A 19,684-nucleotide genomic window follows, 5' to 3' on the forward strand; every position below is an offset into this window, starting at 1 on the left:
ACAGCACATGCAAGTACTGTCCCATGCCAAATGCAGGAGTGAGAGTAAAGGTGTGCAGCTATGTGGCTGTTCAAAAATTGTAAGCTTCTTTTACCCAGTTGTGTTTGGTTATCTTCAGCTAAATATTGCACATTAAGTCAGGTTTTTGACACATATAAAAAGGAGCAATTGTATGACCATCTAGTCCTGGTTCCAAAAAAGCATATAGGTATGAAGAATGTAGTAGAAACTACTGGACTGTAGGAGAATGCAGTCATGAAAAAAAGGATAAATTCACACCTGGGATGCACGCAAAATAAAGGAAATAAATGAGGGAAGAGACAAAGAGTGTTCCTAGTGTGAGGTGACAAAATATATACTATTTCAATATTTAAGAAGTTTCATTGCACCCCTATTAAGAAATAATATTCTGTACATAGAATACTTACGATAAATTAACTTCTGGCAATATTAGACATACCACAGTCCAGCCCCTTCTGAGTAATCCTCACTTTAAGACCAGGATTAGCCTCAAGGACAGCCAACACAGCAGGAAAAAAATGCCATGTCTTTAGCAGCTTCTCACCTTTGTCACAGATCTGTTAACAACATGTATGATACAAATGCTTTCATAAATTATACACACCATGAGTTGCAAAAAATCTGTATCCATGACTTCTCTCAATGAAATTTGGACAAGGGTGGATAGGCAAGAGAACTTCAGTAAAAGATTTTATTACATAAAGCCATCATTGTGGGAGCAGGCACAGATTCTGATTCCTTGGATCATTCCTTCTGATCCTTTGGCAGGCACTAGCTGTTGGTGAGACTGAATGGTTCTGTTCCACTACTCTATCCTTTCCCCACACCCATTTCTTGGCTATTTTGTTTTACCATCTGTCCTACCTCCTGCAGAAGCAGGTCTGTCTTCCTCTATAACACCAGCTTCTTTTTATACATGGAGCATCCCTAGGATACATTGGATTTGGGAGTTCCAAAGTTTTTCAGCTGCATCTGATGTTCTAATAAAATAAGGTATGTCAGACACTGCTACATGAGATTGACTAAATGAGATTACATGAGAAGGGAATGCAAGGGTAAATTCAAAGCAGATGTGAGAATTACATGGTGATCACAAAGGAGTAGAGAAGGGTTTCCTAGCATGATAATGCAGTGGTGTGGTTGAGTGCAAAGCAGGCTCTGAGCCACTACATGGTGGGACATAACCACACAACACAGATTCACAAAAGCTGAGACAAATTGTTTCTTTCTGTGACACATTCCTACTACAGAAGTAAGGTTTCCTTGTTCAAAATTCTTGTATTTATCCTGATTTTCACTACCAGTGACAGCTACTGATAAATTTCCTTGAAATAACAATACTGTTTCCCAGCTGCATTAGAAAATTGTTTATTAGGGACCTACAATAACTTGACACTGGGCTTACCATAGAGGGGAGTGGCACATCCATTTCTAACACATTAGATTGTGGTCATGATACCTGCCTATGTATAGAAACCATGCTAATTAATCAGGAATAACAGGTTTTGCTAGTTTCCCAGTAATTTGGAGTCTATAAATTCATTCCTGGATTTCTAACAAGCATCATATTGTCTTGGACAACCTATTCCATAATCTGCTAGAAAACACATAAATGCACTTAAAACAAGCACAAACCCTACCCTCCACCAGAAAACCCCACACCCCACCACCCTTTGTTAGTCCTACTTCTGTACTGAACTCAGTATTATCAGGTCAGACCCTACATGGTTTCAAATCTATGTTCTACCCAGCACCTCATAAAAAACTTGTCTTCGGTAGATTTCCCACTATAAGACAGACAAAACGCATTACCAATGTTGCCCTGATATTGGTTCTTTGAAGAATCCTTACACAGTTATCCCAGGACACTATGCAAGAAAAAGTAGTCTCAGGGAAAAACATTTTGAAAATATAATCCACATTGTGACAAATTTGGAAAATGTACCCTTTAATTGGTCCATCTCTAGTTCTTATGCCTTTTTGGTTTTCTCTACTTTAAGCAACTCAAAATAAATACCTTAAGGTAGCAATGCTGTATTATGTACAACAGCCTGCTGAAGTCACATACCCTAAACATTTTCCAAAGAAGTGTCTAATTTTTCCTGTAAACATGACACTTTTAATCTTGATTAATAAGGGTCAATTAAAAATCAATGCAAAACCAGAAAGACAGATTTCTATATTATTAAAGGACATGGATGCTTAGTAGATACTTATCTAGCAGGATTGCTAGAAACATTGATACAGATGAGATACCTCATTCCCATAGCATTTCATTCACACTGAAGAACAGAAAACAGCAATCTTGGTCATTACTGTGCTTTGGAGTTAATTATTTCTTGTTTGGATCTTAAATGTATGTTGGGTAAGAAGCCAAAAGAACAAACTGAACTGCCATGAATAAAAGATGCTATCATTTCATACTGCTTCCTCACACCAACAAACTTTACTTCTGCACTCCAAAGCTGATACTCTTGGTTTCATTCCTGAGCCCCTCTCAGACTGCTAGGATCCATTGCACAAAGTCAATCAGATGACTGAGGCAGACAGAGCTAAGCACAAGGAACGTGTCAGCTGCCTGATAGTCTAAATGAGAGCTGCCAATTGCACTGCTGAGGACAATAGATGTCAGACAAATTGCTCTGATTTTTATCTTCAGTAACTGAGCAGGCATGGACCATTTCTGTATGTAAATAATTCTCTTGATTAAAGTAGTTCAAGTTCTTGAAGTAGAGAAAAAGATTAAAGACTCCTTTGTTTCAGTTTGTATACCTGTCTCACCCTAATGAAGTACTCTTCTTACCAGACTGTAGAAACCATGTCTGGTTTCTCCTTTGTGAACAGTCTGCAAAAAACTTTTAATAAAAAAGATAATAACAATAAAGATTACAGCTGAAATTTGCCTAAGCAAATTTGCCTAAGCCTCAGCAAGCTTCTAATGTAGAAAAAGTCACCATACTTGTCTTGTACAGGTTTAACACAGACATAAAAACACACTATCTTAAACTGACCATCCTCAGAACAGAGTACATCTGAAAAAGAGTTTTGTCATTGTCTTGCCTTCATCCTGTACAAGATTCTCCAGTCTACAAGACACAGAATAATTTATTTCACTTTCAAACATTTATAAACCTCACTAGTTAACAAACACAAGACAAACAGTTCTCAAACATGATAGCAAATATAGAGCCTTCCTGACCTGCAGTCCAGAAAGAGCACTTTAGTTTCCCAAACAGCTCTGGTGTTATCACAGAACTGGGACTGGATTTTGCAGTTTCTTCTTTGCTACATTGTTTCTAGTTACTCTACAGTACACTCAAGAACCCATAGGGTTTCTGCAGCTCACTAAACAACATCAAATCAAAAAGGATCAATAGCCTCAGGGTCTTAAAACCTTTTCTACACACTGATACTCCATATGGAAAATAATTTCTTGAGTGAAAATAAATACAAAGTTTATATGATTGACAGAAGAGATATATGGCAGGAATGCTTAAATAAAACAGCAAATGACACAGACAGGAGTTCGCTAAATGACATAAAAGCAGATGATCCCTCTTCACAGCTACTGGAAATATCCACAGAATGAGAAAAACTCCTGTAAGTTCCTGTTCATGGTTTCCTGCATTCTGTGTAGAAAGTAATGCTATCCACTTCCCAGATCATGAGGCAGCCAGCCATCGATCTTGCTCAGTGAAATCTTCTCACAGAATCCGCTTGAGGAAATGGCTGCCCCTACCTCACAGGTTGTATCTGTGAGTATGTCTGGGACACTCCCCAAATTTTCAGCAGCTTTGCAAAAGCTTTGTGTTACCACAGCTTCTCCCAAGTGTGGCTTTACTACCGATGACCTTCATAAAGGCATTCAAGGCCTTGGAGCAGGGCTGACAGAGAACTATTAATCTATGCCAGGCTGCAAAATAAATAGCATAGCTGCAATGCCTACACGGAATCTGTTAACAATGGATAACAATGTTGGGAGGCGGTTGTCTCATGAGCTGATGGAAAAAAACATTGTCACTGTTAGGATCCATTGAGTCAATGTTGCTGAGCTCTGTAACTGCCCTATCCTAGCACCTGAGCCAGGACTATGAGGCTCATTCTTATCTAAATTAATTTAGCAAAACAAAAAATCAGCCTTTTTGTTCTGGCTCTGCCCTGCATGCTGCCCTCACAGCTAAGAACTGAGAGGTGGTTCCCAAGAAACAGGGAAAGAGTGAGAAACACTGAGACGCTGAACAGGAATGCAGCAGGCATTATTTGTCTGGAAGCTGCCCAGACTTCAGTCCATCATTTGCATAGGTCTATTCTAAGCTTTCTTCTCTGCTTTTCTCCCCTTTGTTTCGCTCACTTACCGTTACTTTCCTTTCAGGGAGCTGAGAGAAGCATGAGGCACTCAGCCTAGGCAGCCACTTCTCTGGGTTCACACAAATTGCAGTCCTGTCAGAGGTAGATCCAGTGATCTCCCCAAGAAAAAAAAACAAAAAAACATGAGCCTCTTTTTACTACCCAGAGAAATGTGATTTTAGCCTGCTAATTTAAAGATATCAAATTCTGACTTCAGTGTGCCATTTGTACTTTTGCTCAGCACACAACTCCCAGCAATCTGATATTGTTAAAAATATGCAAATCCAAGAAAAAACACCAGAAGCGTCTGAAGCAATCTGGCAAACTCCAGGAAAACTGCTGGAAGGTCTTTTGCTCCATACAGTCAAGCCTTTAATCAGAAACAGAGAAGTTAAGAGCCACATGAACAAACTCAGACACCATTTAAGGGTCATGTGTAGACAGCCAGCCTGAGATGGTGTAATGCAAGTTCCACTCACTGTATAAAGCATTAACATAAAGGGCTCCAAAATACCTTCTAGCAGTAAAGCTGACCACCAGCAAGCTGCAAGAATTTAGGACATTCTCTCCACTGGCTTTCATTTGAATCTCCTCCTCCACGGGCACATTTCAATGGCACTTCAGACTTGGGTATTTCATCTCCTGATGATACTGCAGCCTTTATACCCATCTCCTCATCCCACACTTTTTTATTTCAGTGTTACTCTTGTCATCCAAAATATGAGCATCGTAAGTTAATATATACACACACATATATTTATTTATACATATTATAAAATACATTATTTGTAGTGGCAAATACATGAAGAGAAATAACAGAAAAGGTCCACTGGCTCACAGCTTTATTACTACACTCATCTTTCAGGAAAAAAAAAATTTCCATGAGGTATGTAACTGAACCAAAGAGACCCTTACATTTTAGAGTTCTCCTCCGCCATGGGACTTGGTCAACAAGACTACAGCTTTAAATTTCAAATTATTCAAGAGCCAGGGCTATCAGTAGGGTTTTACAGCTTCAGTGAAACAGGTTCTATTGCTTGTGTTTCACACTGACCATGAGAGAAAGAAACATCCTCAATAAAGTAGTTTGAGTAGAGAAACCACATTGTCTTCAACAACCATTCCAAGCTACTGACAAAGCTTTCTTCTGTCACCATACTGTGTATTATCTTAACGAATGAGACTTCAAAGTAATTCACTCTTTCTGGTAAGACTGAACTACAGTGAAAAGTCAAAATTCCTCTGTACACAACCATTTTTTCAAGCCTCTAAGCACACAGGTTTCCTGTACTCTTTTGACAAGTGTCTTTCCCAGCCAGAGGTCAGCTTCATATATGGCCATTGAAAGTCTCCTGCCTGCAGACTAAGACAAAATTAAAATGGTGGAAAAAACCTGCAACTCATCAAATAACAGCCTTTTCTTCAGGAATGATATGTGAAGGAAAAAATAATGGTGGTGTTGAGTAATTTTAAATTTGCCAGACTTGAAAGCTGAGGAAAATGTTTTAGCCTTTCCTCTTAATTGTTTTTTAGGAGGTTTTCCTGCTGTGTGGAAAATGTGTCTAAACCTTACATTGAGTGGAAAACATGTCTAAACCTTACATTATAGCATGACTCATAAAGTTCAAAGGAAAAATTCACAGAATAGCAGTAAAAATGCTCACTTGTAACTGGCTTAGCTGCTTACCTCATAATGACTAGTCAGCTCCTGAGAAACTGAACCACTTTGTATCACATAATCACTTCAGCTTGTGCAAGCTACAAAAAAAAAAGATGGTTCTGCTGTTAGCAGCATGTCTGCAGCCATGGACATTCCTCTTACTAGGGAAGCATCCTCCACCCTTCCAAAAGAGCACGGACTAAGATGCCATAGAGCCAATGGAATAACAGGAGATGGCTGTGACAGGGATTAACTCTAAAGAATGAAACAGAGAAGGACATCCATGGCCAAAGGAAAATGGTAATGATGTTGAGGCAGCAGCAGGACATACTTTGGATTCAGTGCTCTTCAAGAGAGAGCAAAGAATTTCTGAGAGACACAGTGCTCCTTACATATTTTCCTTTCTACTTCTCTGCCACTTCTGCTCTCACACCCCGCCACTGCAGCAGCCCACTATTCTGGGTTTATCCAGGATGTGCACCCATTTGATGATGACTGCATAAAACACTCCTTCAAAAAGGGCAGTGGCAAAGGGTTCAGCTTCTCAGGAAATAACTTGTTTTATTGTTTGTCGTGGTAGAGCTGATAAGTTACACCAAGCTGACTGCAATAAGCACCAGCTCTTCCCTTGTTCAGCAAGTGGTGTTCCAGCTCAGCAGCCTCTTTCCATCACCTTCAGTACAAGCCTCTCCACTGGGGAGATTATTGGCATGTTGAAAACAGAGGATGGCTGCCCTTCAGTTTGAGACATCTCTGACAGCCAAGCCTAAAAAGAATTGGATGATTTGGATGGCCATGTTTAGATGCTTTAAGATTTCACCTGCAGCCCAGAATAAAGTTTTTTGAAGTTTCAAGTCTTTTTCCTGTTGGGCCCCTAGGTGCTGAAAGAAGACAGCAGGGATGTTCCTACAGGATTAAGCAATGTGAATACAGTCCTAATAAGCACTTGTGCTTGTAAGCCAGGTCTTGTGATTTCACTTACTATTTTAGTACTCCTAGAAAGTACCCGTTTTCTTGCCTTATTCTTTCTATGGAGAAACGTGATACAAGCCACGTTTTATTGTTAGAAAGATGATCCGAGACTATGCATTGTTCTAAATTACCTCTGAACTTAGCACTTTTGAAAAAATTCTATGGAATTCATTAAACAAAGTGAAAACTTGAAAAAAAAATTACTTTTACATTAATCCCCCAGACAACATTATACTCCAGCCAAGTGTGTGTTTCTAGATAAAAGATAGGGGGAAGGGCTTTTTTCCAAGTATGTCAGGTGAAAGGGAACTAAAACCAGTGAACTTGTTTGTACCACTTGACACTTCTGTCGAGATTATTTGCTCACAGGTGCTGTAGCACAACCTCTGAGGTGACAACTGAGCAGCCTGGTCTAGAAAAATTACGTTCCTTCATAAACCTAAACAGACTCGGGGGCAGGATCCTCCTTCAACCTTTCCTTTTGTGAATTTCCACCTGGCAGTCTTGGCTACAGAACATCGCCTGGCCCGGTGTTACACTGAGGAGGAGGGAAGCGGCCCAACCACCCTCGCCACGCAGCGTCAGGCCGCCCGGGGGCAGGAATCACTCCCGCCAGTGGCTTATCCATGGCAGAGGCTGAGGAAGAACGGAGCAGTCGTGAGGCGGAATGCGGCATTCGTGAGGCGCGGGAGCTGCCGCGCAGTCACACCCGCAGCAATGGCGGCTCCCGCACCGCCTGCGGGGGCGGCGCGCGGGGGCGGCTCCTCCCCGCGCGCAGCCGAGCGCCCAATCATCGATCGCGGCCGGGCCACAGCGCGGCACGCAGAGACAGCGATCGGGGGCGTGCCGCGAGCCCCGGAGGCGGGGCCGGGGCCGGGCTGAGGCGGTGCCGCGACAACCAAAACAACGGCCCGGCCCGACAGCCCTTGCGCCCGCGCCCTGCCGCCACCTTCCCCGTCTCCGCTGCTCGGCGGGGCCCGCTCGGGGCGCGAGGTGGGCGCGGAGGCACTCCCCCGTCCCGCTGTCGCCGCCATGAAGCTCCGCGTACGGCTGCAAAAGCGAACGGCGGCCCTGGAGGTGCAGGGGGCGGAGCCAACGCTGGGGGAGCTGCGCGCGCAGCTGCGGCTGGCCCTGCTGCCCGCCTGGGGGTACAGGTAGCGAGAGGAGCGAACCATTCGCGAGGGCTGTCGGGGGTGGGGGCGCGGGAGGCGATGCCGCCCGTGCGCGGCCCGGGCCGGCGGGGCCGTACCACGCGGTGCGGGGGGAGGGATCTGCCCCGGGCCCCGGGGCCGCGGTGCTGCCCCCTGCGGGCCGGGGCGCATGGCGGGCAGTGACCGCTTTACCCCGGCTCTGCCGGGCCTGGGACGGGCGCCGCTCCCCGACTGGACACTGCGGGGCGGGGCGGCAAAACCTCGGGAGTGCTCAGCTGCGAAATGCGGATTGCAGCACGGTCGGAGCTGGCTGGGTCTTCTGCGCGGCGCTGAAGTTCCAGGGTGCTGTAGGGTCTTAGTTTTACACTTCTCTCAGGCTTCCTGGAGAATCTCGGTTTAAGTGTCATAAGTGTTTTATCTGTGAAGAACTCACGGCATCGTCCGTAGGAAGATGAATTGCCTGTAAAAGGAGAGAGTTTTGTGATGCTGGCTGGAGGGCTTGTGTCACTAACCTTTAATTAGGTGCGACGTGCTGGTGTTTCACTGTGATTCACCCGGCGGTGTGGCAGGAGGAATCCGAACTTACTGCTTGTTTTGCCGCAGTGGATGGATTTACTGGGTAGCTGCTTTCCTGCTCGCCAGTTTCATTTCTGGCTTTTTTTTTTTTTTTGGCCTGAAGCATCTTATTACGCTCATTTGTAGCTAGCATTGTATGGGACACCTGCTGATCATTGAAATGAATGTTTAGCTTGGTGAGAAAGCACATTGCTTGAGTCTTCAATGCTAAATATTTTTAAATAATCCGAGGCAGTAGTTTATTTCGATCTTGTTTTCTTAGCTGGGATATCTTATCTTCTATATTGAAGGGCGCTTGTTTGCTTTCCTTCATAACTGTTTTGTAAGCAATTTCTGTAAATGAAGTTTCATTTACTAGCAGTTATAGCAGCTTAAAATGTACTTGATGAGAAACATGGGAGAAATAATTCCATATAATCCTTTTTCCCCCCTCATTATTTCTTTAACATATGGGTAATTAATAATGGATAAAGCCCCGAGGCACAATGCAATTGTAATATGCAGTATGCATTTTTAATTGTAGAATCATAGAATCATTAAGGTTGGACAAGATCATCAAGTCCAATCTTTGACCAGTCATCACCAGGTGAACTATGCCATGGCACCGGTTGTCATGTTGAGTGTGTGGCTATCCAGGTGCAGCCAATCATGTTTCCTTACTGTTTTTTTAAAACTATTTTGCAGTTCTGATGCAACGTTTTCAATAACATTGAACAGAAAAGATGCTCTCACAGAGGATCAGAAGACCTTGGCTTCATATGGGATTGTTTCTGGTGATTTGATATGCTTGTTGCTAGAAGAGCCAGATGGACAACCGAGCCTACCTCCTTCTCCTCCTGCTGCTTCTGCCCCACTTCAGAATGGTCATAAGCCATCCACCTTGACCCCAAACAACAGTCAGGCCAGCAGTCCAAGAGAAGAAGGGCAGAATGAGCAACCTAGCAATGAGAAGGCTCAGATGGAAGTTCAGGAGAGTGATGAGAGGGTAAGTACACAGAATTTTCCTATACAGCACAAGGCAAAAAGGAAGGTATCTTGTTGTGTCACTTGCTGTCACTACATAGGAGTGAATTTCTTGAGAATATTTTGTTTCTGGTAAGTATTTAGTTATTTGAATGGAAATTTGTCTCTATTCATTATATATTACTGTGGCACAGAAGCTCATTTAGAGAGCCCTAAGAGTTTCAGGTTTACAGGAGTGAATGTTTTTGCTGGAACATGCACTAAAGGAAGTAAGGATTATGTTTCTTACCTGCCTCAGTCCTGTCCTGTTGAGGAATTGATTCTAGATCTGAGCAGATGCAGCACACATCTGACAGATGCAGACGCATCTGAGGATCAAAGAAAAGCTCTTCCCCCTCGTCCCCTTTCCTGACCCTTTCTTTAGGTAAATCTGTTTACAGTTTTCAGTCTACTTTTTTTTTAATAATGTGTCTGTATGTAGTTTTGTCAGTTAATTGCTATGGTTTAGAAGAAAGGAAGCTACAACGAAGCCACAGTCCTCAAGTGACAACAGGTGCACTCCACTGAAAATTTGTTTTTCCTCCCTTGCTGTTTAGGCATTTTGTGTTGTTGGCAGCCCAAGTTGCCATTTTGGTTACTTGCTATCCATAGTGATTAAATTATTCCTGTGTATGTTGCAAAAAATCTGATGAAGGTTTAATATATTATGACTACTTTGTCTTCAGTTAGTATATGCAATAAAATGACAGACCCTTTCATGAAGGGTTTGCATTATAAAGATTAAAAAATACAAAGGCTACATATATAATCCCAATTTCCATCTGGAATGCTAGAAAATGGAGGTACAGCGAATCCATACAACTTGTATGAGGAATCAGGCTGGAATAAGCAGCTGTATAATGTTGATGGATATAGAAGTGTAATTTTCTGAACAAATAAATGCTTTGCTTTCCTCTGAAGGCAGGATCAAGCTTAGAATTTCCTTCTGGATTAGTCCCAGAAGATGCTGAGCTGGAAGAAGGTACAGGTTCCTATCCCTCTGAGCCCATGCTGTGCAGCGAAGCTGCTGATGGTGAAACACCCCATTCCTTGGAGATGCTCTACCTTTCTGCTGAGTGTACCAGTGCCACTGATGCCTTGATCGTTCTGGTTCATCTTCTCATGATGGAGACAGGCTATGTACCTCAGGTGGGTAGGGGCACCACCAAACAGAGATTTCTGGGCTAGTGTGGAGAAGCTGTGGAATATACAAGGTGCATCTGAGGATGTGCTTCTACCTTTGTGTATGTCAGTTGGCTGCAGGGGCTGCTGATGGACCAGCTTCTTGAAATTCCCTGACCAGAAAGTCTTCAGGCTAAAGACTGGAGCAGCTTTTAGGTGTGGAAGAAGAGGCCTGTCCTTGTGTTTCTTTTGGTCCTCAGCCTCACTGGGACCCATCTGAACCTCCTGCTTCTGCCTTGTACTGTAGAGCATGTGAAGATGTGCTTAGGTTGTAGCACTTCCCAAAGTACTGCCTTAAGTGTCAATGTCATCCTGATACCCTGTCAAGTGGTGCTTAATGAGGCCTAGGTCTGCCAAAAAAACTGTCTCTTAATTCCATATTCAGCTAAGTGTAAAGTTTGGCTTTGGTTTTCCTAATCTACAGAGATATCATACTTGAGCACCTATAACACTACATCTGTACAATGCATAGGTTAACTTTTCCCCTTTATATTTGCATTTTATGTTTACTAGTATGTGGCTGAACCTGGAGAAGAAGACTTGGTCTCAGGCAGGTGTTTAAATTCTCATCTTTTTTCTTGCAGTGAGGTGGACTAAGCACATGTGGGTGTCTGGTTGACCAATGCCAATGCAATACATCTACTAAGTTCATTGTATCCCCATAATTTAAAATACTGTGCAAAGAATACATTTGCCACTGGGACTAAAGTTTGTTTATGGCAGTGAGCAGGCTTGGAGGTAGGGAAGATGATTGCCCTGCAGATTTAACAGGAAAGAAAGAATATACTTTTACTTGTGGTTACACTGTATCTGTAACAATATCTCTGATATTCCATCTGAGCCTTTTCATGCTGAAATTGAAAGCAAAACTGTTTGTTGACTCAGGTTTTCTAAATAATTTCAAACTGTGATTCTTGAAGTCCTGTCAGATAGTGTAAGTTTGCAGAAAAGGTGCAAAAACTTATTTTTTTTTGTGCAGAAAATTAATTATGTGCAGGAGTAATCAGAATGCTCAAATGGATGACAGAATGAAGGGTGTGTCTCAAAGAAATAGGTGTGAGTGCTCACTGAACATCTGTTCCTATCAGGACAAAAATTACTGAACTTCACTTAAATTCACTGTTAGTTTTGGGCAAAACGTGTATAATCATACATATGCATAATCACTGTGTTATTAGGACTGACCTAAGAGTCAAATTGCAGGCATCATTCTGCCATTTCCTAACTTCATATCCTTTTCTCACCCCTCAGCATTGGTACATGGCAAAAGTATGGCATTGTGTTTGTTATCTCTTTACGTTTGTAGGGGATAGAAGCCAAGGCAGTCTCTATGCCCAAGAAATGGAGAGGGAATGGTGTTTATAAGCTGCAGTACACACATCCCCTTTGTGGAGAAGGTTCTGCTGGTTTGACCTGTGTGCCTCTTGGAGATCTTATTGCTATTAATGGTAAGTCAGTCACGTTTTCATCCTGGATGGACATTAAGTATCACCATTGTTTGGGAAGAGAAAAGTGTTTTTTTGTATGTTTTGAACTGCAGCCTTATCACTTGGGTTGCTGAGGTGCAGGTGATGCCACTTCCTGATGCAGAATACTTTTGGTATTTCCAGTCTCTGTGTTAACTGTTTCTTTCCCTCCTGTTTTAACAGATTAATCCTTAGGGGAATTCATCTGGCCTTTCCATTGCAATATTGTAGAAATATGTTCGTTGTCTCACTTCATAGGAATTTTGGTACACATTGCCAGACATGAAGAAGTAGTTGCTTCAGATACGTTTTAGCTTCTTTATATGTTTTTTTGCAAGACTTATGACTTCTAGACTATTATAGTCTGAAGTATTATATATACTGAAGTATTACTTCAGTAATGAAGTGGTCTTTGTTGTCTCTCTGTGTGTTAAATTTTGAAATGTCTTTCTTTCTTATATTTGTAGCAACATTAAAAATCAACGAAGAGATTAAAAGTGTTAAGAGAATCCAGCTATTGCCATCATCCTTTGTTTGCTTTCAGGACCCAGGTATGCCTGAGCTGTGATCTCATGGTGGTAAATTGAAAAATGAAGCAGGGACACAGTGGGTCCAAATATGCTTTAGCAGAGCACCAAATAGATACAGAATAACCAAAAAAAGTGGTTACAATTTAGATTAGTCATAACTTTGTGGTAAAAGAAATTTAGAGTGTAGCCATTTACTCATACATTGTTGTTAGCACAAATTCTTGTATTTCTTGGATTAACAATGTAAAGAATGCAAATGCAAAGCTCAGTTTGTCTTTTGGCCTGTCTGCCTGTTATTTATGAGGTCCTAGGCACTCTGGGATGGCACTGCTGGGTGGTATCCCCTTTCTGCCTGGCAGCTCAGGACTTCAGAGGCTGGTGGTACCTACAGTCTTCTTGTGGCACTGTAGTTGTTAAACTCCTGTTGTCAGAAAACATGTGTTGACCACATAGGTTTCTCCAGAGTGCCAGAATTACATAGAAGACTACAGTGGAAGAGGAGAGAAGGGCAGATGCATGATCCTTGTGAGCATAGATCTGACCATCCTTATATTCTCTGAAGGATGAGTTGCTTTATTGGCAGTCCAGGCTGATTCAGTTTGCTATGTTCTGTGTAGACCCTTTAATTAAAAGGTTGTAGAAGAACTGAGTGCTGCAAGGTGTCCAGTGTAACAGTCAAGTCTTCTTGCTCCTGTTTCTTCAGAGAATAGAATGGAAGAATACTTCTGTCAGAGAAATGAAGGTTGCAGGCTTTTAGAACATAGATGTATGTTAGGCGGGAACCTTGAAATCTGAAAAAGGAAGCTCCAACAGTTTGAGAGTCAGTTTGTTTCCAGAGAAAAGTCTTTCCCTTAACTGTGCCTTTTAAGTCTGAAGGGAAAGCTTAGCCCAGTCATGGAACTGGTTTCTAGTTTATCAATGACTGACTTATTGCAGGATAATTACACTCTAGCTGCAGAGCTGCTCCTATCAAGATCACAAGCAAGTAGTTATGCCTTTTTAAAGTTATGCTAATAATAAAACTGTAATTCTTATATAACTTTTTCATTATAACCTTTGGAAGTTAAGCTTTTTCTCTCTCTTCTTTGATAGAGAAGGTTGCAGGTGTTTACAAAGACCTTCAGAAATTATCCCGTCTCTTTAAAGACCAGCTGGTTTACTCTCTCCTGGCTGCTGCCCGACAAGGTGAGAGAAAATATTTATAGTTAGTACTTAATTTTTGAGGATGGAAGGAAGGGAGTCAATCTAAAGTCTTGAAGAAAGAGTGTTAGAAACAATGATAGGTGTATAAACAGCATAAAGTAAAATATACATGCTAAAGAAATCATATTAATCTTTGTAATTCAGAAAAATGTTAATATAATTTTGGTTTTAATTTTTGATTGCTCTAGTCTCACTTCAGAGATGGAAATGGAGTAGCTGTTTTCCATGCATAATGATGAGGAAATCCTACCACAATAATTTTGTAGCAGTAGTTCTGTAGTTTTGATCTATTTTTTTTTTTTTTTTTTGTCAAAACAGCAAAGGTTATTTAGCATCATGTTTGGAAGTATGACCTCAGGAATGATCTTGTTAGGAACTGGTCATTGAGGGCTTGGCAAGGATGGTAGGAAGTAACCCAGGCTGGTGTTTGTGAAGCAGTAGGAAGCCAGGCTTTCTCTGCATAATAACTGCCTTAAAAGGTCTCAGCTTTGTATTCTGAAGACAATGGAATTCCCTCTAGACTTCAGTGCATGAAGATTTTATGTGAAGCTTGTGCCCTATATTTGTGTTTTTTGCAGGCTCATGAAATTGGGCAGGTCTTGTTTTTCTTGTTATTCCTTAGCTCTGTAGCCTATAAGCATAATTTGGTGAGTGCAATGTTTTTCAGGCGTCGTGCTCAGTATAAAGTGTCATTTGCCCTATTTTGTGCACCTCTTAAGTGTAGTTAGAGTTGCAAGAGATCTGTTTTGCAAGGAGTCACGTCACAGTAGTTGCTCAGAAAAATGATCTAACTCAGGCATCAAAGGGAGAGGCTGTAAGGGAAAGATTATAATGTTCTCTCTTTCTTTTAGTGTCTTTAGAGATAGAAGCACTACCTAAGTGATGTCGAGATTATTTTTTTTCTTTACTTTCTTTCTCTTTTCTGTAGCTTTGAACTTGCCAGATGTGTTTGGGTTAGTGGTCCTTCCTCTTGAGCTCAAGCTTCGGATTTTCAGACTTCTGGATGTCCGTTCCCTCATCTCTCTCTCCGCTGTTTGCCATGATCTCTACACAGCTTCCAATGACCAGCTTCTCTGGAGGTTTATGTATCTGCGGGATTTCCGAGGTAATGTCGAGGCACATCTCTTTCCAATTACATTCTCATGTTAACAGAGGGATTGCTTCTGACAAGTTTTGATAAGAGGCTCCTCAGGCAATGAGTAGTGATAGTGAAACACTGTGAGTGCAGTTGTTTGTGATATTAATCAGTACGGTTGGTCAGGTGGGATTCAGGTGGATGCAGAGTTTTCTGCCAAGAATAGTTGGCAATCTTCTGACCTGTTACTGGTGTTCCACATGGTTCTTCCCACTGTGTGGTGCAGGCTTTCCTTGTTTTCCTCTGTTTCCTTTGCTACCTTAGTCTATTGGCTACTACAGATATTAGGAAGTGGAGGGAGGATATATTCCTGCTTCAATTTCTCACAAGAGAGTAAAGAAACAAAGGTAGTCAGGTAAAGTGCTGTCAGAATGCAAAAGCAGAAACAATGTTTCTGGGCTTTCTGTATTTATTAACATTTGGAAATTATGCTTTGCATGGAATAGGTATGCAAGTAGATTACCTGTCAAATGGACCTGTAGCTTTATATTTTTTAAGATGCATTATCTTTAGAAAAAGTTTAGTATCCTGATTATTCTTTGAATTCTTACACACTGCAGGTATCTGTGGTGCAAGATCTGTTGCTTTTCTTAATTATTTGCTTCTTTTTGTAGATCCTGTTGCAAGGCCTCGTGATACAGACTGGAAAGAGGTAGGTGGCTTTTTATATAATCTCTCTGAGATCAATCTTAGTTTGAGAATTAAGTATAGACTTTGGGAGGCAGTAACTTTGAGTTGAAGTTTGGCTTAAAAGTGGTGTTCTGTGTATGCACGTTGGTCAGATTAGCAGAAAGGACTATCAACAAGTTACATGGTACATGCTCCGACTGGGGGTCAGAGGTCTTCCAAGGGTTCTGTGCTTGGTCTTTGGTGGGTAGAGGAGTTGCTGTTGTGGTTTTCTGACTGGTGAGGAGCACTTTTTTGAGAAGTGCTGTACAACTGAATGCAGTTGCTGAAGCTGAAACATTCAGAGAGATTTAAAATGCCTTTTTTTTTTTCTGTCTGCAGCTATACAAGAAAAAGTTGAAACAGAAGAAGGAGGCCCTGAGATGGAGGCACATGATGCTTCTGCCCCCTATACCTCATCCAATCCCCTTTCATCCCAACCCATTCTATCCTAATCCCTTTCCACCCAACCCGTTCCCATCAAATCCAATCTATCCCCCAATGATCATTGGGGGAGAATATGATGAGAGACCAACACTTCCATATGTTGGAGACCCAATTAACTCACTCATTCCTGGCCAGGGAGAAGCACCAGGTCGTTTCCCTCCATTCAGACCACACTTTGACCCGATTGGCTCCCTGCCTGGAGCAAACCCTACGCTTCCAGGACGAGTTGGTCCCAGTGACAGGTTTCCACCTCGACCCAGCCGGGGCCGGCCCATGGACATTCGCCGTGCATTCATCTGATTGCTGCTTTTTCCTGCAGCGAGTTTTGTAGTTGCTGAGCTTGCTTTCTAACTGCAGGAGATGGCAAATCCCAGGCACTAACATCTGCCTTCAAGAACATGCGTGCATGGTGATGTCCCAGCCGCAGGGGCTGGGTTTGTTTTGTGCTCTGGTAGTGTTGTACCACCTGGCACTTAAGGTCTTTTCCTCAAAGAGCTAAGACTTAGAGCAGTTTGTTCTGCTGCCCCCCATCCTTGCCCCTAATCGTCTGTGAAGTGCTACTTAGAGACCAGAATACCAGCCAAATCCTTACTGCATCAGATAAAGAGCACTTTAAATACAAGCCCTCTACTTGTCTGTCTTATTTGAACAGTTTTACTGAGTTCCCAGGATGAAAGGTTTTGTTTAAGATCTACCTGGCTAATTAATAATCTTTATTAACAGAAAAGTTACCACCACATAGTACAGGATACTGCTACTGTTATGGTAGATGTGTGTTCATGGAAATTTTTAAAGGTGTTGTTTCCTTTTTCCTTACTATTTTATTAGGTAAAAAGCATTTTTTATTTTGTTACTTAATGCACAAAGAATACAGTGAGGGAATTTTCTTTACAATGGAAATATTAGAACACAAATTAATTAATTTTACAAACAATTGACTAAAGTCATGCTACAGTGCAACTCAGAAGTCTTAAGCAGAAGCAGAGCAATTTTACGAAGAATCAGCAGCAAAAGTTTTGACTTTTTCCTTGACTTTACAAATGAGGATCTGTAGGACGTGACTGCATTTACTGTGTTTGAACTAAAAGTGGTTATGAAAATGCATTTTTTTCTTCCTATCTGATGTACTTAAAGAATTAAATAGGCTGACCTGGTTGCAGTGGGAATGGGATCACAACATGAGAAGCAGAATGAATTCTGGCTTCAGTAAATTCCATTTAATTCCATTACTTAAGTACCACATGGTATCTTGCCAAAAGGAAATGTGTCATAGCATGTTAAGAGCACCTTTCAAGTGTTGTCTTATTAACTAATGAGCAGCTAACAAGAACACTGTTAAAAGTTTCCTGATAAGATCTGCAAGCTGATGCTGGAGCTCAATTAAAGGAAGACAGGAATGACTAAACTTTGCTAGAATTTTTAATTTCTTATGTATTTTTTAAGATGATTGATCTCAGTGTTTCTATAAATGTGAAAGGTACTAATGACTGTTGTGACAACTGATATTATTTTCTAAAACTTTTATGAAATTCCAGCTGTGGAAATTGAATGACATTTCCTGTTAAATACAAGCTATTTAATCAGTAATACTTATGTGCTTTTTCAGGTGAGATTTCAGTGGTTCATCTTGTTTTGTATAAAACCAGCTGACTTCAGTAAGGTCAGGGAGTTTTGCCAGTGGAAGTAAAATATAATACTTTATTTTGCTGTCAAAAGTTGTATTGCTTCTTTCTTCCTTTTCTACTTCACAGAGATATTTTTCTTTCACTACCAAGATTGGCCTTAACTTTTAACATTTGCCTTCAGTGGTTGAATTGCCTTGTTCCAAAAGCGTTTTCACCAGTGAAATATATGGTTAGATCTTTTAGAGTATGCAGCAATTCTTTATATTCCTCTGACTATAAAAAGGAAAAGCAAAATCTACACTGTATTGGTGTTCCACCATTTTGTCCTTGCGATGAATGCTTCAGCAATCCATAAATAATAGTCGGATAAGGTTACAGAGCTTTAACTGATAAAATAATTAATAACTTGCCCTTTTCCCTTTTTTCCAAGCTATTTCTGGGAACAGTGATCACATAATGCGTGTAAGAAGTTAATTTTGTGGTTTCAGTGGTACTCACATTGCCAATGCCTTGATGACAGTCATATGGTTTGCCCTGCTGGCAAGCTGTGTGCTGCTCTGGAATTGGGCCCTCTTTACTGTGAAGATAACCATGAAGTCATACTTCTGCTAGGCTGATGCCACAGGTTCAGTTTATCCTGGATTTTGTCATTGAAATGTTTGTTTTTGAGTAGTGAACTCAGCCCTTTTACACATACACCATTAAGTGACCTGAAGATATTCCTTCTTTTTGTTGTTGTTGTTGTTGTTGTTGTTGTTGTTGTTGTCGTCCCTCACACTCTAGTAAAGGTGTTGTGAGCCAAAGATTAGTAAACCTGACTTAGCTGGAACTGTAAAGTTCCTTAAAGAGGAGTTTCTGTTATTCATAAAACAGGCTATAAAATAGAAAATTATTATCTCAGGACCAACAGTACAAAATTAGAAGACAAAATAGAGGAAATACTTGAAAACTAGCTGCTTGCTTTATTTGCCAGCTCCTAAGTTCAAGTGTGTATGTCATTGCTGTTGCAAATGATAAAAGAGAAATCACAAAAGGTGAAATGCCTTAAGATGAGCATTCCTTACCTGTACTATTCATCAGTATCTATCACTGTAAAGTTTGCTACTGAGTCACTTGGAAATAAGCAACTGTTGGGTTTTTTGTGTATTGTTTTATCTCATTAATGAAACTTTAAGCCAACCAGATGAAGCAACTGAGCCATACAGGTGTAAGGTCTTGGGTACCTGCTTGGCATTAGTGGAAGACTAGAATACTGCATTTACGAAGTAGGACTGCTGTTCTTCTGGACCTTAGCTTGCCTAGGAACGTGTGTTCCATTCCTCTTGAAATACCACACCTATGGTATTTCATATGACAAGAAAGTCAAGGTGTTCTTCAGTTTGTAGCTAAACAGCAAAATATAAACTAATTTTCCAGGTGATGGATAGGGTTGGGTGTCACAGCTATGTCCCAGCTGCTTGGGCTGGACCCAAACACACAAACCTCATGTGTTCTGGCTTCCATGTGAAGAAAATTAAAGCAAATAGGACAAAAGAAGCTTTGACCAGGTGCTCAGTTTTCACATCTGTGTGAGAGAGATCTCAAGGTATGCTGTGGGGCTTGTGTGCCCTGTGACTTAAATGTAGCTTCTCTTTACCAGTTTTTCTGTTGTTTTCTTACTGCCCCTGCTGTTATATTTAGGTACCTATAGGCCTCTTGGGT

General features: G+C 41.3%; 1 protein-coding gene across 1 annotated transcript; it reads left to right on the top strand.

Annotated features, from left to right (window-relative positions):
• The first annotated feature begins 7,909 nt into the window (after positions 1–7,909).
• Positions 7,910–18,073, top strand: FBXO7 (F-box protein 7). Its single transcript, XM_062492126.1, has 9 exons — positions 7,910–8,154; positions 9,412–9,712; positions 10,651–10,878; positions 12,218–12,359; positions 12,845–12,928; positions 14,000–14,092; positions 15,039–15,215; positions 15,860–15,897; positions 16,254–18,073. Exons 1-9 carry the CDS (start codon positions 8,033–8,035, stop codon positions 16,656–16,658), a joined length of 1,590 nt encoding a protein of 529 aa, XP_062348110.1. The 5' UTR covers positions 7,910–8,032; the 3' UTR covers positions 16,659–18,073.
• The last annotated feature ends 1,611 nt before the right edge of the window (positions 18,074–19,684 follow it).

Source organism: Cinclus cinclus, chromosome 4 (assembly GCF_963662255.1).
Source record: "Cinclus cinclus chromosome 4, bCinCin1.1, whole genome shotgun sequence".
In the NCBI taxonomy this organism is placed as follows: Eukaryota; Metazoa; Chordata; class Aves; order Passeriformes; family Cinclidae; genus Cinclus; species Cinclus cinclus.

Bases quoted from the DNA above. Each gene is read 5' to 3' on its own strand.
- FBXO7 (XM_062492126.1), top strand. From the start codon at position 8,033: ATGAAGCTCCGCGTACGGCTGCAAAAGCGAACGGCGGCCCTGGAGGTG. The intron at 9,713-10,650 runs GTAAGTACACAG...TTTCCTCTGAAG, and splicing joins TTCAGGAGAGTGATGAGAGG to GCAGGATCAAGCTTAGAATT. The intron at 12,360-12,844 runs GTAAGTCAGTCA...TTATATTTGTAG, and splicing joins AGATCTTATTGCTATTAATG to CAACATTAAAAATCAACGAA.